The sequence below is a fragment of the Protopterus annectens genome, chromosome 7.part0, assembly GCF_019279795.1.
Source record: "Protopterus annectens isolate FY-2018-M chromosome 7.part0, PAN1.0, whole genome shotgun sequence".
Lineage (NCBI taxonomy): Eukaryota > Metazoa > Chordata > Ceratodontiformes > Protopteridae > Protopterus > Protopterus annectens.
The window spans coordinates 1486672333-1486697391 of record NC_056739.1 but is presented as its reverse complement, the minus strand read 5'-3'; the positions used below and the strand labels follow the sequence as shown (position 1 = coordinate 1486697391).

The 25059-nt window shown below is 41.0% G+C and overlaps 1 protein-coding gene across 2 annotated transcripts in view; it reads right to left on the bottom strand.

Moving 5' to 3' along the window:
• Positions 1–25059, bottom strand: part of MTMR14 (myotubularin related protein 14) — a 1239106-nt gene that overhangs the window by 526482 nt on the left and 687565 nt on the right. For both annotated transcript variants that reach the window (XM_044078037.1, XM_044078038.1), the window contains exons 14-15: positions 1037–1107; positions 715–773 (exon numbers count right to left, since the gene is read on the bottom strand). In XM_044078037.1, coding sequence (XP_043933972.1) covers positions 715–773; positions 1037–1107 — 130 coding nt within the window. The remainder of the gene's footprint in view (positions 1–714; positions 774–1036; positions 1108–25059) is intronic.

Sequence of the window (25059 nt, the reverse complement as noted above, 5' to 3'; positions counted from 1 at the left end):
TAGATTGATAACAAAAAGAATACACAGTGTAGTCAACTTGTCTTATGCAGATCACCTGAAAGCATCATCGTTACACTCAGTCTCCTACAGCTTGCTTCAAGGTGATCCATGCCTTGCTTACAAAGCATCTTCTGATTCAACCTTATTGAACCTGCTGCATATTCACAAAACAAATAGCATGAAACAAACTCAATCTAGGGACCTCAATCCTGCATGCAAAATAAGACAAGTTGGAGAGAGAGAGGAATACAGTTCAGACACAGCCCCCTTCTCTGAAACAAGCTTCTCATTTATGTGAGGCAAAGTTTTTTCCCTATATTTACTCAAGCACAATCTGATTAGTGGATGGGGAATCATAAATTTACCCTTGGCCTGGCATCTATGTTCCCATTAGAAAGGGGGAGCTTGCAAATGCTTGACCACCCATGCCCAAGTTACATGCACCCTAAACAAAAAAACTATGGGATCAAAACTGGTCCATTACATTTGGGTAGTACAGCTAAGTTTAAAAAGGCCCTTTAGGGTAATGGGCCTAGTAATCACTACTGTGCTATGAATATTTCAAACACTAGTGGAAATGGTGGTGACTGACATCAGATTAAGTACTAGTTTATGAACACAGCACATTTTCAACATATGCAATTAGCATTTTAAAAGTACATAATTAGTTTCAAAAGCAATTTTTAAAAGGTATCAGTTCCATACGCCACTTACTCAGTAAACAGATATCTTCTACAGTGAAATCAGTGTCTCTGCAATGGGAACTCTTCCTCCTACATATGAAAAGATGTTGCAGCATTAAAGAGGAGACAAGATACAAAACACAGAAACAACCACCAACCAAGTTTAGTATTTTGCAGCCACTCTGGTTTAAAAGCATACATGCACTGCTGCTTCAACTCTTCTGCAATTTTTTTCAAAATTACAAAAACAAATAAAATTAAGTGCAAAATCATGCAGAAAAAGAATGTGGAGCTATCACTATGTGGCTTTGCCTTTATGTTCACAAAAGGTTTGTACTTCCTGAAATACATACCTCTCCTTTTTTACGGCAGAGAATTCTTCTGAGATAATATGTTTCAAGAAGTTAAAACAGAAGAAGAAAATCTGGGAAGGAAAAGACAAGATGTTTAAAATTTCAAGGAATAACACACCACTTCAATCTGGTTTCCTTAAGAAGGGTAGACTGGGGCTAAGAGAATTAACAGTCCCAATAATGTCAGAATACGTGAGATAGCATTGTTTATTACACAGCTATTACAGCTATTCAAACATTTTGATCTAAAAGCTTCATACTAACTTTATCGCCTTTCTTCATTTTCTAAGATGTTCATCCATAACAAAATAACTAGCCCTTGACAGCTGACTCCAGTTAAAGGGTATGATAAAAACACATATATGGTATACTGTAAGATATTTTTGACTATCTATACTCACAGTGCATCATCAAAAACATCTACAAGCTTGACATTCCAACAGTTTATCTATATCTAGTGCATCATCAAAACCACAAAAATGTTTCTAGACCTACCAAATTCATGGTATTCTGTAAAAAGAATAGTAAATGTTTACACACTTACCATCCCCACCAGCCCTTAAATTATTACAATACATCAAATAAACTAATTCCAAAACCGGTGCTTACTCTTGAATGCCAAAAAAACCAAATTACTTCTGATTACTCCTAACAACAAGACCCCTCCCATACACTTCTCCATCCTAGCTAGTAATGGAACCCTTATATCACCTGAACTGACCTGTAAGTTATTAGGAGTTACAATAGACAATAAACTCACTTTTGACAATCATATTAATAACACCATTAAGTCCGTTAACAGAAAATTAGGCTCCTTGTATAGGATAAGACCCTTCCTCACCCCAAAAGCAAGAACTACTGTTGCCCACTCTCATTTACTCTCTACCCTCCTCTATGCTTCTCCCATTTACACCAATTTAAAGCAAAACAATCTCAACAAACTTACCAAAGCCTACAACAGTATTGCAAGGTTTGTAACTGGTAAGCCCTACAGAACCCATCACTGCATTAACCTACATCAGCTAGACTGGCTTGAACTGCAAAATGCTCTGCTACTCTCTCAACTAACAACTGCTCACAAAATCTTCTACCTACCTAACAACACACCTACACTAAACAATCGTATAACACCCTATAATAATCTTCATTCCCTACGCTCCTCTAATAAACTCCTAGCTTATATACCCAAATCTAACAACTTGGCTGGTGACTCCTTGTTCTCCACCACCACAGGTAAGCAATGGAACATGCTGCCACCCAACCTAACCTCTATTTCCTCCTTTCCCCTCTTCAAACTTAATCTCAAAAATCACCTAAAACTTCAATGGTTATGCCCTTGCTGTAACCCTGACTAATATTCTGCTATCAGCCTGTAACCTCACTTCTCTCTCTTCCTGTACATTACTACTCTGCCAACAAATGTTATGTAAATGTTATCTTCCACATTTTTATCCCAATGGTTTACTGTACAATGTTACGTTAATTCCTCCCTAATGTATGTGGCATTGCCTCTTATTGCTTTGTTTTTTCTATATTATTATTAAGTATGTGGAGCTTTTCTCCCCGGGCCTCTACTGAAAATGGAAATATCTCCAGCTAGACTAGCCCGGTCAACAAATGTAAAATAAATAAAATAAATAAAAAAATAACCTTGGGTGCTACAGAGAAAACCATTCACAACTGTGTCCATTCATAAAATTCTCTGCATACTACCTGAAGTCTTATTCAGTAGAAACTTAGACAATTAACATAGCCCATTAAAATCAATGGGAAACACCAAAATAACAAAAAATAGAAAACTGGATAAATAGAACATTTACAGTCTAGTCTGTGTGACATACAAAACACCCTGTACTGTAGGTTTAGGTAAAGTCATTCCCAAACCTACAGTGCAAGAAACTTCATGTTACACAAATTTGATCCCGAAAATTTCCCGACCCATCATACTAGTGAACACATGCAACCTTTTGTCAACCTTAGACTAAGTACTGTGGTAATGTACAATACTTTTATTTCCAACATTTCTTAACTATGCTACCACAAGAGTGGTAGCTGGATCAGATGTACCTGTACCTTTACCCAGCAGTGACAGATCAAGCTCTTTACAATCAAACTACTCAGGTTTCATTAGCTTCAGTAATCAGAGTTGAGTCATAGGTATCCTGATTTTGATCATGATCTTCTCCAGCTAGAGCTCAGCTTAAGTATATGCTTATAAAGTCAAAATAAACATCCCTCAACTCATCTGAAAAACACTGGAATACCCTACCTGTAACAGAAGGCATCTTGGCAGTTAATCTAATTAAAATGATCAACTATGCACACAGCAAGATTTGTCCCAGTACAGTTAATGTTTACATTGTTTCATAGTTTCATAGTATAGTACTAGGCTATCTGCCCTGGGGCATTTATAAGCCTAGCCATAGTGATGTGGCTTTCGCCACCCCATGTAATGGTACAAAAGTGTACAGAATAGATTTAGAATACTGTGCCTCTGTCTAGTAGTGCCACAGTGAAGACCCCCTTACATAATAAAATTAGTTTACTGTACCTCTGTCTAGTAGTGACACAGAGATGACTCCCAGGGTAAACCTACGATCTCCCATCCACTCGTCAAGATTTCTCTTGAAGAGAGTCAGTGAGGGGCTCTGCCTAACATGAACTGGGATTCTGTTCCAGAGTATGGGAAGCCTCTGGGTTATGAATCTGTCCCTCCAGCATGTCCTATTCATATTTGTGCTGAGGTTTAAATCTTTAGCTCTCGTGGTTCTGATGGATTTGGATTTTTTGAGGTGGAGCATGTCCATCAATTCCTGATTGGACATGGCCTTGTACGTCAGGCACAGATCACCTCTGAGTAGGCGGTATGCTACTGAATAGAGCTGGAGTTTCTTTAGTCTGGCAGCATATGACATATGTTGGAGACCCTTGATCCTCTTGGTGAGGTACTTTTGGGGTCTCTCCAGCTGTTGCAAGTGCCGGGTGAGGTACATACCAAATGGGGCATTGTACTCAATCATGGGCCTGATAAGGGAGGAGTATAGGGGTACAATGACCTCCATTGATCTGGATGTGAATCCCTTCATGATAAGGTGGGCAAGGTAGAAAGTCTTTCTAACCACTTTGGCAACATGGGTGTCAAATGAGAGGTCACTATCGACTTGGGTCCCCAGGTCTCTCATTACTTTTTCCGTACTCAGTGGGTTACTGTCTATGTGATAATTTGTGGGTACTTTGTTTTTCCCAAAGGGGATGACTATACATTTTTTGGCATTTAGTTTAAGGCCATGACTCCGGCACCAGTTGTCCGTTTCAGTGAGGTCTTTCTGTAGGATGCATGTGTCAGCTGGTGTATCGACTATGGCGCCTAGTTTGCAGTCATCTGCAAACTTTGTCAGCCAAAACCCTCCCATGTTTGCTTTCACATCTGAGAAATAAATGCCGAACAAGAGGGGTCCCAGGACAGAGCCCTGTGGGACACCACTTGTGACTGGCTTTGAGTCTGACATGGCTCCAGCGATTTTGACTTTATGGGTTCTATCCTTTAGCCAGTTTGCAACCCATCTTGTGACATATGGATTTACATTTAAGCTGTTGAGCTTGTCTATGATGCCTGAGTGGGGTATTGTGTCGAAAGCTTTAGCCAAGTCCAGGTAGGCTGTATGGACTGCTTTGCCCTCGTCAATGGCTCTAGTGACTGTTTCGAAAAAGTCAACCAGGTTCAAAAGGCAGGATCTGCCCTTTACAAAGCTGAACTGGGTGGGATCCAGTGTCTGTAGGTCCCCAATGTCTCTGTTTATGAGTTCCATAATGATTCTTTCCATAGCTTTGCAGACCAGGTTGGTTAAGCTTATAGGGCGGTAGTTACCAGGGTCTGTAGAGGTGCCTCCTTTGTGGAGTGGGACCACTGTTGCTGTACACCAGTGTTCAGGTACATATCCTGTAGTAAGGCTAAGGTTAAATAGCATTTTTATGTGCGGGTTTAGCTCCTCTTGGAGTTCACGTAGCACGCAACCCGGGATACCGTCAGGTCCCATTGATGCTGTGTTTTTAGCTTTGCTGAGGACGGTTCTCATCTGGATATCTGAGATGACAGGGAGGTTACATTCAGCTGGGATAAGTATTTCTTCTTTTGGGGTTGAGGGAGGGGAGACATTTGCACCAAACCTGTCTGCCAGAATGTTGGCAATATCTGTGGGTTCAGTGTATATTTTGTCATTGTGAACTAACTCTGAGCATATCTGAAGGTTTCCGCCCAGGTTTCTAACATAACAGAAGAAGGCCTTGTGGTTATCTTTAGTGTCCATAGCTATTTTTCTCTCAAAGTTGGCCTTGGATGTTTTTATGAGAGAACGTAGCTTTCTACTAGTGCTGATCAGAGATGCCTTCTCTTTATGGGATTTTGCTCTGTCGTGCAGTAGCTTCCTTCTTTTGTTATACAATTTGTTTATGGCTTGGGTCCACCAGACAGAACGCCTGCCCTTGGTGGAGAGGGTCTTGGTTTTATTTGAGATTGCATGATCCATGCATTCTTGGAGATGTCCGTAGAAAGCATTTGTGAAGGATTCAGCATTCAGCATTGTGGGATGTGGTTTCCACTGGCCCAGTGGGCTTAAAGGATACCATCTCAGTCTTAAGAAGTGTAAAGTCGGCTTTTGAGAAGTTTTTCACTGTAGTCTTTTGTGTTGGGGGTGGAGGTGGGATATGTATATCCAGGGTGATTAGTTTGTGGTCAGATCTCACTAGTGAGGGGTATACTTCCGGTGTGGAGCACTTTGTCCCCATGTTTGTGATGATCAGGTCTAGTATATTATCTCTCCTTGTGGGAGAGGTGACTAGCTGTTCCATTGCATTTGAATTTATGAATTCCAGGAACCTTTGGACTAGGGTGTTAGGGCTAGAATAATGCACCCAGTCTATGTTAGGGTAGTTGAAGTCTTCCAATATGATGGTGTTTGGTGAGACATTCATATCCTCCAATATCTTCAGGAAGGCTGAATGGGGTTCCTGAGATTGGGAGGGTGGTCTGTAACATGCTACCAGTTGTATAGCAGTTTTGCCTACGGTTAGTTGCACCTGGATGGTCTCTGATGCTTCATGTGCTGCCACTAACCTGGAGGTGTGGGTGTCCTTGATGAATACGGACACTCCCCCTCCCTTTTTGGTTTGGCCCGAGTTTTGGGGCCGAAAAGCATGATACGAGGTATAGCCAGGTAGCGCTGGGGCACTCTCAGGAGCCTTGAACCAGGTTTCAGTTACTGCACAGACATCGATGTTCTCCATACTGAGGAGTGCTTCGAGCGCCTGCATCTTGAGATTTAGACTTCTGGCGTTGAGCAGCATTACCCTTAATTTTTTTCCATTTTTGTTTTCTAAGGAGGTGGGTTTGTCTTTTGAGCCTTGCCTAAAAAAGGCACTATGGGGGTGGCAAGAGCCTTAGCCAATATCCGGAAGCCCAGTAGTGACAGATGCAAGCCGTCCATTGTGAAGCAGCGTGGCTTGTCCAGCATGTCATCCCAAGCAGACAGACATTGGATCCCCCTAGAATGACACCAGTAATTGAGCCAATTATTAAAGCTGATCATCTTGTCTTTGTATTGTGACATCATTCTTGGTGAGGGCAAGATGCTGCTCAGGGTCAGGGTCATACCAGCCTGGGCTACACAATCAGAGAGCTCTTCTATGTCTCTTTTCATGTAGTCCAGGGAGGTACGTCTCAGGTCATTCACGCCGGCATGGACAATGACGGAGTTATATTTGTACTTGCTTTGGAGTGACCTGACTGCGTGTGTTATGTGGCGGATCCTAGCTCCCGATAGGCAGCTCACCGTTACCCTCTCCTTGTTCAGCCTGGTAAGCGGAATGTCAGTGTGTCTGACGATAGAGTCACCTATTACTAGTGTATCAGGCATGGTGTTTGGCCTTAAGGGCTGTGATTGTTTGACACACTGATTTATTGAAGCATGTGTTGCATGTGTTATGTTTTGAGGTGGTGGATTTTTGGGTGTCTGCTTTGGGAGCCTCTGTTGTTTTGGTAAGTTTTTTGTTAGAGCCTCCGAGTATGTCTTTGTGTTATTATGTGTTTGGTTTGCAGTTGTGGTAGGTCTATGTGGGACTAGGTTTGCTGTGTGTGTGGTTACCTTCTCCTCCTGTCTGGTCTTGCCAGTCCTGAGTTGAGAGAGCTCAGCCTCCAGTTTGGCTATATAGTTGCATCTCTCACATGTATTTGTGTTTGTTGGGAGGAGGAGAGGGTTGTCTGTGTACATGAGACAATTGTAGCATTGTCTCAAGATTCCCAGATTAACCAGCTGAACCGGAGAGGATGCTAGTAATCTACCACTCGACATGCTAGAATATTATAAGGGAGTGCTGTGCCTTTAAGGGAAGTGGGTACTCACAGGGGTGGTAGGTGGATGTAGTGCTTACTTTAGTTTGAGAGTGCTTACTTAGAAGAGAGGTTTTGAGAACAAGTGCTAGGCTTATAATAAAGCGAGGAGACTGATTATTATAAGAGTAGAGCTTTCTTAAGGGAAAATTTGAAGAGCCAGAAAAAGTTTAACTGGCGCTGCGCTATGCGCACAATCACGCAAAGCCACGCAAATGTGGATTTTAAACAGGGAACTTCAAAAGAGCTAGAAATGGTCCAAAACAACCAATTACTACAAGCTCTTGTGCTGAGGTCACTCCTTCAGGGACAGATAGGTGGCTCAAGGCTCCCCACTCCCACTGGTGAGCAAAGAAACTTCCTTCTATCCAAGTAAGGCAATGGACAACACAGGAACTACACCACAGCTCAGAATACAGCAAAGCCTGTATACTGGTCTAAACTAGTAGAGGAGAGGCAGGAAAACAAGGATTTTTTTTTTTTGTTTTTGAGATAGAAAGCACACAGAAATACAGGAAACAGTAATAAATCAGTTACACAAGCTAGCACACTTTAGTGGGCAGCCTCAACAGTTAAATTTAACAAACAAACTTTCGACCAATTTTCGACCAAATGTAACTAAGTGCAGATAATATATAATGCAACATACAGTTTAAGCTTGTTCAAAGTAAGCAAGAGAAGGTATTTTAGGTAAAAAACAGCAAAAAATACTTAATCAGGAAAGTAGTCACTTTTCTCAGTTCTCTGCTGCTAGGACCACTCTGCAGGACCACGAGGAGCTGTTTCTGAGTAGTATAGCCAGAAAAAAACGCTCAGAGGTGGATTTTAAACAGGTAACTTCAAAAGAACTAGAAATGGTCCAAAACAACCAATTACTACAAGCTCTTGCGCTGAGGTCACTCCTTTAGGGACAGATAGGCTGCTCAAGGCTCCCCACTCCCACTGGTGAGCAAAGAAACTTCCTTCTATCCAAGTAAGGCAATGGGCAACACAGGAACTACACCACAGCCCAGAATACAGCAAAGCCTGTATACTGGTCTAAACTAGTCGAGGAGAGGCGGGAAAACAAGGATATTGGTAAAGGTTACTCAAACTTCATGCCCACAGGTCAAATATTACACCTTCCCTAACAGTACGTCAAGGGCATGCCTTTTACCAAATACATTCAGAGCATAAAACCATACCTAGCATCCAAGTGGCACTCTTCTGAAACAGTTTGAGCCTATACCTCTTAATAGGATACTCCCTCTAACAGCAGCATGTCAATCCATAACTGCTTGCCTATTCATGGATATAAGAGAGAGGACAAGTTCTCCTTAAACTGTCATATTTATTTATGGCAGAGAGACCAATCTGTCGCTTTTTCTACCTATCTCAACAATTTATTCAAGTTCTGCAAGTCAGGCACCTCATAGCCAAATCAACTGTAATGTAATCAGTAAACAAATTTACCATATATGTAGATGTTGAATGTATTCACTGCTGCAGTCATTACATTTGGGTAATATGCTGGCAGGTTGCCCTTAGTCGGCCTGAATATCAAAGTTTTGGGTACTGTGTCGGTTGCCGTCTCCTCTTCCATGACGTCAGGTCATCAGGGGTATAAAACATGCAGCCAATGCCATTGTCTTTAGTTTTTCTTGCCCCAGATGTCAGGTGCCCCCCAAATGAGGAGCAAAAAAAAAAAAAAAAAAAAAAATATATATATATATATATATATATAAATGCAATTGTAATAACATAAACTTTACCTTCATCTAAAAGCAATACACCACAAAGGCTGTAGAATATAGTGAAGGAAAGAGAAGTTCTAGAAAAAAGGGTGAAGGCGGGTGGGTAACCCGGACTGCAACAGTGAATACACTCTAACATCTACATTTATGGTAAGTGTACACAACTGTACTATGTTCTTCGTGTTTCACTGTTGCAGTCATTACATTTGGGTAGAATCCCAAAGCTATTGATGGGAGGCTGGAACTAAATAGCATTAAGAGTGGCTATAAGGCCCTGCAGAACTGCAGTGGCAAAGCCTGCCCTGGACTTAGTGAAGAGGGGCAAATGATAATGCTTTGTAAAAGTATGAACAGAGCTCCAAGTAGCAGCTTCTAGAATGTCTTTGATTGGCACTCCTCTGAGAAACGCTGCTGAGGTAGATGCAGCCCTGGTGGAATATGACCCGATTCCCTTGGGCACCGGTTTACCATGATGCAAGAAGCAGAAATGAATGCAGTGGCTTATCCACTTTGAAATACTCTGCTTTGAAATAGCCTTCCCCTCTGATCCTGCAGCAAATGCCACCAGTAGCTGCTCAGACTTTTAGAGATTTGGTCCTGTTTAAGTAGAATCTTAGTTGTCTGTGTACGTCCAAGGAATGCAGAATCCGCTCCCTCTTGTTCTGCGGATTTGGGTAAAAAGTTGGCAGGTGAATAGTTTGGTTAAGAGCCACACTGGATACCACCTTAGGCATAAAGGACGGATTGGTCCTGAGGGACACCATGTCCGGGTAATATGTAATAAAAGGCTCCACAGCCATGAGGGCCTGTAGTTCTGAAACCCTTCTTGCTGAAGTGATTCCCAGAAGGAAAGCTGTTTTCCAAGATAAAAACTTTATATCCACAGTAGCTGCTGATTCAAATGGAGGCAGGGTGAGCTTTTCCAACACAAAATTGAGGTCCCATGCAGGAGTAGGTGATCTTCTGGGGGCCCTTAAATTTTTGGCCCCTCTAAGACACTGTTTTAGCAGAGGATGAGAAAAGATGGGAGGCTCTGTGTTGTAATGAGCTGAGACGGCAGAGGCATGGATTTTTACTGATGAAAAAGATATGCCCTTGTCAAGCACCTCAGTCAAGTATTGTAAAATCTGAAGAATATTTGGCTTTGCTGTGTCTGTTCCTTGTGCTTGGTTCCAAGCACAGAATCTCTTCCATTTATCAGCATAAGATTTTCTAGTACTAGGCCTTCTGGCTTCCAAAATGACATCCATCACAGATTTACTGAGAGGTGTTGTTTGAATAATTACATGATCAGCCATGCTGCCAGGTTCAGAGCTTGGAGCTGATTGTGCAGAATTTTGATTGCTTTGCTGAGACAGCAGATGAGGTATTTGAGGCAAGTACCAAGGAGGTAGTTGAGACATATTCCTTAGAATTGGGTACCAGTGCTGGTGAGGCCAGTCCGGGGCAATTAGGATCATTTTTGGTTTTTCCTGTCTGACATTTAGTAAGACCTTGGGAAGAAGAGGCAGAGGAGGAAAGGTGTAGACGGATAGCTTTTTCCAACTGAAGGCTAGGGCATCCACATTCCATGCTTGCCTGTGATAAGTCCTTGTGCAGAATTTGTCCAGTTGATAATTTTGGGGAGAGGCAAATAGATCTATGTCCAGACTCCCCCATTTCTCTGTTATGCTGAAGACTTGTGGATCCAGTTTCCACTCATGAGGGTCCATAGGATTTCTGCTTAGGTCGTCTGCCAGAGTATTTTGTTTACCTGGCAGGAATTGAGCTTGAAGATGTACTTGGTAAGTCAAGGCAGTGTCCCACAATGCCATGGCTAGTCTGCAAAGGGGGTAGAAATGTGTACCCCCCTGCTTGTTTATGTACCAGATAACCGTGGTGTTGTCCGTCTTTATCAGTAGTTGTCCTGGATGAAGCAAGTCCTTGAAGGCTGTCAGGGCATTCTGAACAGCTAACATCTCTTTCTGGTTGATATGCAGATTCATTTTTTGGGCTCCATATGCCCTGAATGTATCTCCCCGCCAGGTGGGCCCACCCAAGCATAGTCTGATGCATTTGTAGTTAGGGTTTGGGTGGCAGGGGGTAGAGTGAAAGACTGTCCCATGTTCTGGTGACATGCCTCTGCCCACCAAAGAAACTCCTGTTGTAGGCAGGGAATGAGAGGAATCATTGTTTCCAGACTGTGACAATGCTGACTCCATAAACTTTTTAGATACCATTGTAGTTTCCTCATATGCAGCCTTGCATATGGAATTAGTAGAATGCAGGATGCCATGAACCCCAAAGCCTGCAGAATTTGTCTTGCAGATAACTGGGTTTTTGTTGCCATCTGTTTGAAGTAAATAGTCAGTTGCATTTGCTTGTCTGGCATAAGGTAAGTCATCTGGGCAGTTGTATTCAAGCTTGCACCCAGGAATGTAATCTTTTGAGAGGGTACCAGTTGTGATTTCTTTTTGTTTACTATGTACCCTAGGCATGTTAGAAGCCTTTTTACAAATGCCGGATATTGAAGAAGAATGTCCTTGTTTTTCTGCTTAAATGAGACAGTCAACCAAGTAAGGGTAGATTTGTATGCCTCTGTCTGCAAAATGCAATTACTGGTGCCAGGCACTTTGTAAAGACCCTGGGCACAGTAGACAAGCCAAAGGGCAGTGCAGAGAATTGGTAATGCATGAAACCAGCCTTGAAGCGGAGGTATCGTCTGCACGATTCCCTTATTGGGATATGCAGGTGTGCCTCTTAAGTCTAGAGTCACTATCCAAGCGTTCTTGCCCAGCATGGGCAGAAGCTGTTGCAAAGTCAGCATTTTGAATTTTGGGATGTCCATGAATGTGTTCAAATCGATAAATACAGTATTGGGCACCAGGCATCGTCTTTTCTGGGTACCAGGAACAGTCTTGAATAAAACCCTTGCCCTTTCTCCTGTTCTGGTACTGGTTGAATAGCCCCCATATCCATGAGGGACGTAACTTGTATCTGTGCCTCTGCCCATTGATTTTGTGGCAGATCTGGCCAACCGTTTGGAATTGGCAAGGTATGGAATTGAAATCTGTATCCCTGGGATACTATGTTTAGTACCTACTTGTCCTGGGTTATTAACAGCCAATTTTGAGCATGAAGTGCTAATTTTCTCCCTAAGGGGGCTGCCAAAAGATAAGTGCTTGGTGATGGCAGAGGGAAGTCATTGAGACTGTTTACTGTAGGGCTGTGCTTTGTTTCCTCCAGATTTGGAGGTAGATGCACCCCATAGCTTTGACCTGTAAGAACCCTCTGATTGGTATCTAGAGCTTTTTGAGAGCTTGGATTTGCCCAGTGAGGCTCTATCGGACACAGGAAAGGACCATTTTTTTTTGTAGGCCAGTGTCTACTGAATCTGGGTGGCTGTACTTGTAAGAAATCTTTTACAGTTTGCAGAGATTTAGCTTCGTCTTCCATTTTCTTTAAAACCTCTTCTGCCTTATTACCCTATCATGCTGCAAAGGTGCATCCAACAATTTAGCTTTAACATGATCAGGCAGATTTTGCTCCTTGAGCCAGGCATGCCTTCTAATCACAGATCCAGTAACTGCAGCCCTGCAAGAGGCCTCCAAGGAATCAAAACCACATTGCAAAGTATGCTTTCCAACCTGTTCTGCTGCATGCAATAATTCCTGTAATTGTTTGTTTTCCACACATTCAGAAATCAACATTATTTTCTGTTTCAATAATCCCATAACATGCTGTCGATATTTAAGCGTATGAAACTGGCAGTTTAAGGCCCTAATTGCCAAGGTTGCAGATGTATAAACCTTCTTATCCCATCTATCCAGCGCCCTGGAATCTCTATAAGAGGGGGTAGGATTCTTAGCTGTTGAGGCCTTTACACCTTTGGGACCCTGTGAGATAGTTTCATGGTCAGCAACAGGATTTTTTGAATAAAAATTTGAGGGAGTCAGGAACCCTGTAATATTTGTCTGGCTTACTAGGTAGGGAATCAGGAGCCATGATTGATTCTGAAAACACATCATCAACAATGTCTAATACAGGAGGTAGAGCCAAAGGCGTATGCTGAGGAAGAAGGAGGAAATCCCCAAGCCTCTTTTTGGATTCTGAGAAATTCTGACTCTCCCAATTAAAATGTTCCCTTAAAGTATGCAAGGTTTCTCCAAAAGAATAATCTTAAGGAGGAGATGCAGATGGTATGGATTCCTCTGCATGTGAATCCTCATAGGGTGGTACAGAAAATTCCTGATTAGAAGAGGAATCAGAAGAAAGTGAAACCTGATCTGAAGACTCATAATCAGTTTCTTGCTTAGGCCTCTTATCGGGGGGGGGGGGGGGGGGGGGGTTGGGAACCCCTGATCAAGGTAATCAAGTCCTCAGCCATTTTGATCATCTGTTTTTTAGGCATAGAGGCCTGAGCACGTGGCTCATGCGTCGGCTTTTTAGCCTTAGAAGTTGCTTTTGTTTTTGAAGCTGGCATCAGTTTTACATAGAAATGTTGAGGCCTGAAAACACCCTCAGAAGCTGGGTGCCTGATCAGCGGCTCCGGACCCATCCGAGGGAGAGACATCCAGGGGTACAATACTCTAAGAATCTTGTGGCATGCCGGACTCCACATGGGTCTCAGTAGAGGCCTGCAACTCACTGAGTAGCGGCTTAGGAGAAGCTTCGCCGTTGGTATTGGACCTCGATGGTCTGTCTCTGTCCTTTTTTTTTGAGTTTTTTGTGAACTCCGGTAGTTGGATTGCTATCTGATGACATTTCAGGGTAATTAAATCGGTTTCCAAAATATTTTGAAGCAAAGATACCGACACTTAATAGTGCGTTGGTTAAATCTAGCACAAAACCGACAGCAAGGCATGTTATGATCTGGGCCTAAGCAAGGAATACAGTCCAAATGAAAATCCTTATGAGGTATTTGCTTCCCACAAGTAATGCAATTATTAACTTTTACTGACATCGGTAAGGAGCAAGAAAAAGTTTCCCCAATGGGGTACTTAGCTTTAATTGAAGACTTCGGTTCTGATACTCGAATGTGAAAATTTCAGTAGTCGGCCGACCGGCACTTGTGAACTGCTTCTGCTTCGGGCACCATGCGGCAAGAAAGACTGAAGAAAATGGTGTCGGCTGCATGTTTTATACCCCCGACTACCTGACGTCATGGAAGAGGAGACAGCAACCGACACAGGACTCAAGACTTTGATATTCAGGCCGACTGAGGGCACCCTGCCAGCAGATTACCCAAATGTAATAACTGCAACAGTGAAACATGAAGAACATCACAATTATGGCACAATACCTGCTACAACAATTATCTCTGTGGCATACTACTAGCAACTGCACACTCACTAGACAATACTCCATTTCTCCCCCACCTTCAGTTTTCAGTTACACAAGCAACTCTTTATTACGCTGATGTCTCATCTACCTTCCCTCTCACTTTCCCCCACAAGCTCTCACGAAGCATTGAATTTAACACTCTAAATGAAAAATGCCCACAGGAAATCCACAGTAAACTTCCACTGTCTCCCAGACTTAAGCAGGCAGCAGCTGTAACACAATCTGCTTCCTTGTAAAAGCTCTCACCAGTACTTCACCTCCCTTTCTAGAGTTTGGAAAGTGAGGTAACACAACCTTTGAGTTGGGCAGACTGAAATTAAGCCCCAACATGCAGATCCTCCACTTCCCTTGCACTAGTAAGAACTCCAAGAGGGCTCTTCAGCCTACATTGTGCTTAAGAATGTGAAAGTGGTACAGGAAGAGAAAGTGAACGTACATTGTCTAGAATGGTAGGCATAGTCAATGATTTTAGGTCACAAAGACAAGGACATAACACCAAAAGGATGTCCAATACAGCATGGTACCCACAGGGTATCCCTATACAGAGGTAAGCATGTGGAACTGTGGAAATGGTGGCTGCCATAAGCCCCATGAAGAGTATCACTTTGCAACTGTATTTGGTCCCTTACACCAAGGGACAGAAAATTATATCCTGGGTCCATCTTTGGGCAGGAAGGAGCAGTATAGGAGTGTGTCCAACCCCACCCTGAGGAAGGCAGTCTAGATGCAGCCCGTTCCAGTTTACAATTATTCCTGTGAACTGCAGCTATGGTAAGGCCCAAGAAAGAGACTCCAACAATGACTTGAGTAAGTTACCAAATGCCAGCTGTTTTAAAAAGGTCTCCCTACTACATGGACTCGTCACCCATGACAATATTTTAAGGAAAACCTTAATGTAAGATGACAGGCTAAAGGGAACAGTTTTTTACTGGAAGTGTAGCAGACCTTAGGAAAACCGGAGACTACTAAAGGTTTATGTACTATATTACATTCATACTACAAATCATAATCCAGAAGCCATCTTCCTTAAATATGTGGCTAAAAGCCTTCAATGCCAGAATGATGACCATTATTTCTTTCATGTTTAAATGTTTTTCCTTCAGGTTTACTAGGGTCAGAGGAGGGAGAGAATCTGTCTCCACAGATTAAATGGTGGACATATCCCTACAGGACATTCATGATTTGAAAAACAGCAAGTGTTCTAGGCTCAAGCAGGCCCACAAGAGCTGTATATCTGAGTTGGCCCACAGGAACTCCTTCTTGATTTATTTTAATTATTTTTATTTATCGTTTGTTGACAGGGTTAGCCCCATTAGGCTGGTGGCCTCTTCAAGGGAGATGAGGTGCCATTTGTACTGATTAGAGGACGTGCCCAGAACACTGGAGGAACTCCCAGAGTGTCATGGGAACTTTCACATGCACCTGAGTTACCACCAACTAAAGCAGCTGGGGCATTAGTTTAACATCTCATGTGAAGAATGACCCACTCTGGAGTACAGCATCCTACACTACAATCAGTAATTACAAATGAAATCAAATCACCTACTGTGGGAAAAGAACCTACAGCCTTTTGATCTTCAGCATCAAAAGTGATTATGCTATCTATTGAGCCACTGACATTTTAAGAAGGGTGTCCCCAAATGACAAAATTCTCTGACAAAGACGAGAAGAGTGCCCTCAGTGTTAAGACTCATCAGCAACAGCAGCAGCATCAGAAGGCATTTAATCCACATAAGTCATCTCACCTGATTCAATGTCTGGGGAATCTGAATCCTCCACTGCAGGTTTCACCCATCTCCTCTTAGAAAGGGTCCCACACACCTCATGGACTTGCAGCACCGGTATTTGGACTTCATAAAAGACATGCAACCCTGAAAACAGTTGGAAAAACTACTTGGTAGAAGCCTGGGAAGTAGAAAGGACTGACACACTGCCCAACCTAGGCCAAGGCAGGCTAGCTGGCAATGATTTGTTCTTTGGTACTTTGTGCCTTACTACTTTGGATAAAACCCTGGAGGTCTTGGGTCACAGGCGAGAGACCAAGACCTCAATTTAGTCCCTGAGAATATCCATAGAGAGAAATACCATGGGGATACCACCCTCTCCTTTGGTAATCAGAATCAATGCCTCTGACACTGACAGAGCCCTGGTACCAGCAAATGAAACAGAGTCATCAGTCCGGGAGGACATGTGAGATTGCAGAGGCAAGGCAGCCTGTGTACAGATCATATGCTAGATGTCCCAAATGAGACTGAACTTAGGTGGGGGGGCTGTGAAAGAGCTTCACAGTGTCTGGCAGGACTTACCAGACCTAGCCAGTCCACAGTCATGCAGTGTAATGGCCTTGGTTTCTCCCCATGTTTTTATTGGAATGCTTCCTTTTGGGTGGACAGGTCCCACAAGCTGTGGCTGATGTCAAAGCAGCTTTGAGGCAGACAGATGCCCCTTTCTGATGCAACCCCCTGGAGAGACGGTCTTATATTAAAATTTGCCCTCAGAATGAAATTGGCACAATGCATACATCCGTCCATGTCATGTTCTGAGCGGAGGCAAAACAAAGAATAAAAAATACTTTCGGGGAATTTTCCTCCCACAAGCAATATAATTATTCACATTAACACAATATTAGGATTCTGAATCACTAATAGACATTAGATAAACTGAATCTCTACAAAGCAACGGCCAAAAAAATCCTCTATAACATACTTATTTGGCACAAGGAAGCAGGCCAAAAGACTTTCAGTATTAAACAGTATATATATATATATATATATATATATATATATATATATATATATATATGTATGTATATATATCTATGGCTCATGAAATTCATGGCAAAAAATATCTAAGACTGTATCAGCCTATGCATCTCTAGTAGTGGTGGGAGACCATCAGCCCAATATATCCAAGGGGGGGGGGGGTACAGCTCTGGAATTTGGTCTAGTCGGTTGGACTATCTGAAGGCAGAAATCTCAAAAGTTAAAGCTCCAACAGTGAACAGCATGACAAACATCTGACCATGTGACTAAACATGGTGAACCTACTGGACTGGAACCAATGAAGAAGGGGATTCATCATGAAAAATATACTCCTCAAGAATTCTAGGCATAACAATCTTCTATTAGTTAAGATAAGGAGGTGAATGAGACTTCCAAGATGGCTGCACACTGATCAGCAGCTTAACTTCAGCTATCTCAGTGTGAAAAAAGAAACTGACAGACAAGGGTCAGTATATCTGCCAGTTTTAGTAAATTTAGTTATTGGCTAGTTAAGTACACTGTCTGGATGCCAGCAAAGAAGAAACTTAAACAGCCTGAAAGAAAACCAACTAGAAAAGGTGAAGAGAAAACAATGACTGGGAAGAATCCTGCAGCTGTTCAGCAAAAAGCAGTTCAATCTCCAGCATTGGTGCAAGACATATCTTCCAGTAATCTACAGTAAAAAAAAATCAAATGCGCTCAGAGCTGATTAAAATAAACAAAACATTGAGGGAGCATATCAACTCAAATAACAAAAGGCTGGAAAAATGGAAGAAGTTTTAAACAGCTAGTCAGATGAACTGATAAATCTGCAAAAATCAGACGATGAAATGAAGAAAAGGCTGGCCGAGTATGAGACTGCTTAAGAAGAGCAGTTTGAAAAAATGAGTTGGAGGACAGATCACACAGGGAAACAGATTGTATTAATTTTATGAAAGCACAAATAAGCAACCTGACTGGTATTCCATAGCAGGATTTGTTAACTGAAGGGGCACATCATATATATGATCAGAACTTGGCCATGAGAAAGCAGCCAAGACCTGTATTAGTAAAGATGTAATCAAAGCAGCAGAAAGATTTGATTTTGAAAAAAACTGGGCAGTAGGGCAAAATATTAAAAAGTGGTGACACTACAATGGTTTGTGAAAATGATTACTCACTGTACACCAGACAAAACAGAAGCAAATTTATCCCAGCAATCAGGGAATGTCGAGAGACAGGTGTGAGATTCAAGCTGCTGTATCCAGTTGTCTTCAGAAAATTTCCTTGGATTCGTTTTTTTTAAAGTAGAACAGGCTGAGGAGGAAATATAAACGTTTTTTCCAACAAAAAGGGAGCAATCAAACAGAACAGGACTCTGCTACCCATTCTTCTGATATCTTAAAGATAGTTTGCCACTGAAACCTTTTCCAATGTTCCAAAGGAAAATGCTTGAGAGATCGAAAAAAGCACCCGAGTTGTCTAGATGAATTGGCAGTACCTTGGAAATGAAAATAAAGACCAGCAACACTGCAATTAGTGAATAAATGTGAGATAAAGCATCAACCACATGTGAAATGTGGCTTACAAGAAAGTGTTGCTTTGTTAAACTTGAGGGAGACTGAAAAAGCAGACACCAACTTCATGTCATCAATGTATGGAAGGACACGAAAAGGACAGGAAAAAAGTAACTATAAATAAAACAATTTTCATTATTAACAATATTTGTATAAAGCATTTCATGATACAAACAGCATATTATACAGTAAAGCATTTTCAAGTAATATTGTAAGTGAAAAATATACCATGGCAAGCAGGTGTCTTTTTTCTTCTTAGTTTTAAGAAATGTAGGCATTACCATGTAAAAAGAGAAGAAAGGCTGGACAAAACCATGTTTAAGTTAACACGCTGTAATCTTGGATTGTTGAGGTGGGGGACAGGGTGTAAGAGTGCTTAGATTATAATATATGTAGGGCTGATGTGTTTTCTCTTATCTCTTACTTTTGCAAAGGTGAATGTATAGATCAAGGCCTTTTTTTATCTAATTAAGTTTTTTCTATAAGAAAGTAAATAACACACCTCTAATGTAATGAAAATGTTTCCTTTAGCAAATTAATATTCAGTGCAAGCTGAGAAGTCTGCAGCTGAGGGCAATTGTACATTTTGTTGTCATGTTTCCATGAACACAAGCTGACTACAGGGGTAGGAAACAAATGCTCTGGCTTTTAATGAAGGCTAAAAGTTATTGTTTGCGGAAAGCATACAAACTGTTTTTCACATCTGGGGAGGGAACAAAGATAAGACAACAAACAGCAATTAGTGAAAATTAGGAGCACAGGTTGTAACATGCATCTCGGCATGAATAATCTTAATTTTAGGGATAGGTAATTCCTGTGCATGCAGCTGCTGATTTGGGGTAATGCCTGTCAATGAAGCTGCCGATGTGGAGTAACAGTCCCTATCAGGAGAGTTAAACTTCATTATTTGAAGATGTACTTAGTTTTGTGTGTTTGTTTTAAGTTAATAGGTTCTGGGGCTGGGTTTTGTGTTTTTGTTTGAAGATTTTCATTAAAACAAAATGTTCTCTACAATGTGACATATGTTCAAATGACAAGAAACAACTACATAAAAGGTCAACCTGACAAACATCAGAGGGTGCACAGAAGCTGGAAATAAACATTTACAAAAGCTATCATATATAATAGGTGGGAACGGCTCCATTGCCCATATTACTTTCGAATAGACAAAAAGGAAAGAATATTGAATTATATTAAGAAATGTAGATTACAAACAACAATGCTACAGAAAACCCACTTGGAAAGACGTGAGCATGTGAATTTGACAAAGATTTCAGGAGTAAAATTCAGCAGAGTATCGGGGAAAGGAGAACAGGAGTACTTATCCTAATTGCTAGAGGAGTTCCAGTAGTGACAGAAGAGGGAAAATAATAATGGGAGATTTGTAGCAGTAATGGGCTACTGGCAAGGGAAGAGGATTATGCTGGCATTTTCCACCTAAAACTGCTATTATGAAGCTTAAGAAAATTTTGGAGAAATAATCAGCTTTCAGCAGGGAATATTACTTATTGGTAGGGACTGAAATTTGATTTGCAACAATGAGGCTGTATCTGGGGGACACAGAAGGGAACATATAACAACAGAGTGTAGAGTTCTGCAGAAATGTATGAAAATATTTGGTATGGAACACATTAATTCAGTAGCAGGAACTCAGAATTTACATTATTACTCCCCAAGGTACAATGACTGGGGCTAGACTTTGAAAGTAATTATATTTTACAGAAATATGTGCATTTCACTGATAGCTTTGACACGCATCCAATAACTAAGATAAGAATGCAGGACAATGAAGTAAAAATTAGATACGGACACTTCCCCACCTACCTGTTAAGAAAGAATATTAAGGAATGGGTAGTGGAAATTATTCAAAAGTTATTTGTGAAGATAGAAATTTCTTCAGATAAAGTGAAAGTAGATTTTAAAAAATAGGGTAGAAATAAAAGAAAAAAAATGGTTAAGAAATAACAAGAACTATTTAGAGGGGTTAACAAAGGTTAAAGTATTGCAGAATAAGGGAAATTTCACAGAAAAAGAAGAGGTGCAACTGCAGAGTGCTAAAGTGAAAATAATGGAGTATATGGATAATATGCATGAGTTTAGAAAAATTTCTGTTAAGCAACTGTTTTTGATAACCACTCCAGAGTACAAAAACTTTTAGCACAACGATGCAAGTGACAGAACGTAGAAACTACTGTTGCCCAACTTAGGGAGACTATAACAAGAAAAACAATAAATCTTGCACAGGTGTTAGAGACCATTTGGAAATTTTATGAAAACTTGTATATAACAGAGAAATGTGGAAATGAATAGAGAGCAGAAATTGAAATATTTATGTAAGATCTGCGTTTTTCCAAGGGTAGAGGAAGATGAGGCACAACAATTAAGAGAAGATGAGATAAAAACAGTGACGTACAAGCAATCTGCAGGAAAATCTCCAGAAACAGTTTGGAAACTAGGAGGGAAGAAAGTCAAAGATCTGGATGTTGTTGTTTAGCAGTATTTTAAAAGAAGGGAAGCACCAATACACTGAAAGAAAGCAGTGGCGGCTTTAATACCTAAACAGTGTATAGACCCATGAGACCCAGCTTCATATTAGTCCCACTTCAATTTTAAACCGTGATTATAAAATCTTTATATTTATGGTAGCTAAAAAATGGAAATGGTGTTGCCAAAATCGATAGATAAGGATCAATGTGTTTTTTTGGAGGGGAGGCAATCATCTGACAACATTAAAAGAACACAGAATCCAGAGGAAGCACCGTGCAAGAAATTACTGACTGTGTTGGTGAGTTTTGATGCAGAGAAAGCATTTGACAGAGTAAGCTGGGATTTTGAGTAGGGCAATGGAAGCATTTGCACTCCCCGATACAATAATACGGCTAATTAAGAGGATATATGCGAGATCGGAGGCAAAAAGTAAAGTGGGAGGGCTCTTTTCTGACAAGTTGTTTAAACAGAGGAACCAGAGAGGGGTATCTTCTTTCCCATTTGTTATTTGCTTTATACTTACAGCTACTGACAAAGAAAATAAGGGACTCAAATTCAAGGACACAAATGGTAATCAAGAAAAGTTGTCTATTTGCAGAGCATATAATTTTGTAGCTGATAAAACTAGAAAGGGACATTATTGTGGAACATCTCAAGACAATTTCAGGTGTTTTGGGATATAACATTAATGAAGATAAAATGGAGGACACAGTTGTAAACTATGTGCCCACACATGAATTGGTTCAGTTATACCCATACTTATGAGGGCATAAGGAACTCTGTTGTGACAACTAAGGATATGTGGGAAGAGACTAAACAAAAGATAATACAAAAAGTGAGAAATTGGAAGCTCTTGTTTTTGGATATGGATACCAAGACACAAGCAGTGAAAATGTTTTTAGTCCCTTTAGCTTTACATACAGGTCGGGCTTTTTTATTAAATGGAAGACAAGTTCTGGACAGAAATTAATTGAGTTGAAGGATTTTATCTGGGAGAGGAAAAGGGTAAGATTGAAGTATGATAAGCTGATCCTTCCAATCGAACAAAGTGGTTTAGGATTACCTGAGTTGAAGGAATATTTTAGAGCTACACACAAGGCTCATATACATAACACAAGCAGAAAGCTATAACTCAATGTGGAAAGGGATGATGATGATGAAAGTGGGAAATTCAAGAAATAAGGAGAAAAGGGGATTTTGGATGCAGATCCTTAAGGAGAGTAACAACCATACAGAATAATACATTCATAAAGTAGCAGAAAGTATTCTAAGAACTAAAGCAACACGAGAATGTAGGAAGGAGATTTTGCCAATAAGGATGACTGTAACTAGGGGTAAAAAGAGTAGGCAAGAGGGGGTCAGAGTCTATTTGAGAAAACTGTGAACGGAACCAAGGTACTGGCAGCAAATAATGAGAGAAAGAAAGATAACAGAATTGGAAGAGACTGAGAAGACATTTGGACTGCATGCGAGAGACTGCCTTCCCTATTATGGACTGATAGAGGAGAAATGGATTAGGGAATCCTAAGTGAAAGACCTGCTCTGATAAGAGATTCAGAAGCTGCTGCTAAAAAAAGGTATAATTAGTAGGGCATATAAAATGCACTGCATGACAACTACAGGAATCAATCAGAAGAGGTTAGAAAACATTGGGAGGAGTCTAATTAAACAATTCACAAGGAAACAATGGGAATACATAAGTATGGCCCCCAAGTATGCAACAAAGTCCAGAACATTTAGGATTTTTGCTTGTAAACATTTGCATAGGTATTTTTATGTCCCAAGTAAACTCCAAAGAATTTTCGATCAGGTAAGCGGCAAATGTTGGAGGTGTGATGGGAAAGAACACCTCTTTGGTCCTCTTCAAAAGGAACCTTGATGATTGGATGGGAGATAGGAAATTCACCCCGGGGATCACGTCAGTCACTCTGCTAGACAGGGATCCAGGGAAGTAAATACTGTGGGAAGAAATAGCCAGGGAATTGTTATGGCTAGGCTTGTATAAGCCCTAGGGCCCATAGCTTAGTACCAACCTATGAACATATGTTTTGGGAGTGTAATGAGTTGCAGACTTCAAAGATTCCCTACAAAGTACTCTCTCAGAACTATTGGGCAAGTGGATGGATGTAACCAAGGAAATTATTTTTTGAGCTGGGATACACGATCTAAATTCGTTAAGACACAGTAAGGCATTGCCAAGTTTAATTCTGGAAGATGACAAAAAAAAGCAAATACTAGAAAATGGAAATCAAAGTCTAAGCTACCTGTATTTGAAGTACTGAATATTATAACAGATAAAATAACGAAGCAGGACCTTTAGAAAAAGGCAGAAGTAAGTAAATTACACAGAAAAATGTAAATTGTGGGAAGAATAATTTGGAAGAAGAGTGAGACTTAAGGGAATGCAGGAATTGAGCAATTTATGTAATGTTGGATTGATGGTTACGAAAAACATATGTGATGCATAAAATGTTTTTTTTTTTTTTTTTTTTTTAACTAGGAACACATTAATATGATTTGTTTTCTTTTACATAAACATATGTTTGCCTTGGTCCTAAAAATATTCTGCTTTGTTCTGTTTTAATGCTCAAAGTGCAACAACACACTTTCAAAAAAAACTAAATTCTACTTGACTCCTTACTTAGAAGTGTGAAAAAAAAAACAGGTGTTCCAAGACACCTAAAGCATGACCTAATTACATAGCTGGGATGTGTTGCGTGAGTAGTTCTTCTGTAGGCAATAATTATTCCAAAACTAAACACAATTAAAAGGGATACAAAACTATAGAACTGGACCTACAGATCTGGTGTAGTTCGGCCTTACTCTAACAGAAAATGCTGCAATGCCAGAACTCTTGGAGGAAGAAAAGCAGGGAAGAAACAGGACTAAGAAAGATGATGGCCAATATGTTTTAACTTGGTTTGGGGCTGACCCCTAAACAATGTCTATCCCAGTAAGTGAATAAAAAAACACCCTTGGCTCAGCACAGACCAGAACAGAATCAGGGTCATGGTGAACAGACTAGCAAATACCCTCAGAAGGTTCAAACCAACACAGAGAAAGAGGAGAGCTGAAGATGCCTGATCTTACAACCTAGAGTGACAAAAAAGCTTCCCCTTGGAAGAGTGGCTGAGGAGAAGATAATGGAAAATGTTCCCTTAATGAGCAGACTTCCTGCTTCCTACTGAGGAGGCCATTAGTCATAGCCCACAAGACTAGGCCAGAAAGCACTTCCTCAATAAAGAGAGAGTCCAGCAAATACCACTGATTCAGTTCCTAAAGGAGGAGGACCTCATCCATGACATTCTGCACAGATATTCTCTAAAGCCTACAGTCCTAGATCTCCAGAGTACCCAAAAGACAAAGGGCTACTTAACAGTACAGCTGGAAATCTCTAGACCCTTGTCAGGTGATGGTGGGAGAAACAAACAAAGCCCTCTAAAGTCATGTAAAAGTCAGCCTTGCTACAGTCTTAATTCAAGTTTTCACAAGGCAGATGTCTGAATTCTCACACCTGGGTGGTACACCCAGTTACAGCCTTATCCAATGGCTCAGTCAGACTGAAAGGCCATGTTGTGCCTCAGCCATAAAGACTAAAACCATGTACACTCAATCAGTGGTCCAGTGACTTCAAGAGGCCCGTTCATGATATTAAGCTACACCAACAAGTCGGCTGAACAACTGGAAAAGTACAGTTGTGTACACCTACCATAAATGTAGATGTTAGAGTGTCTTCACTGTTGCAGTCATAACTGTAGGGTTCTCCCCTGCCGACAGG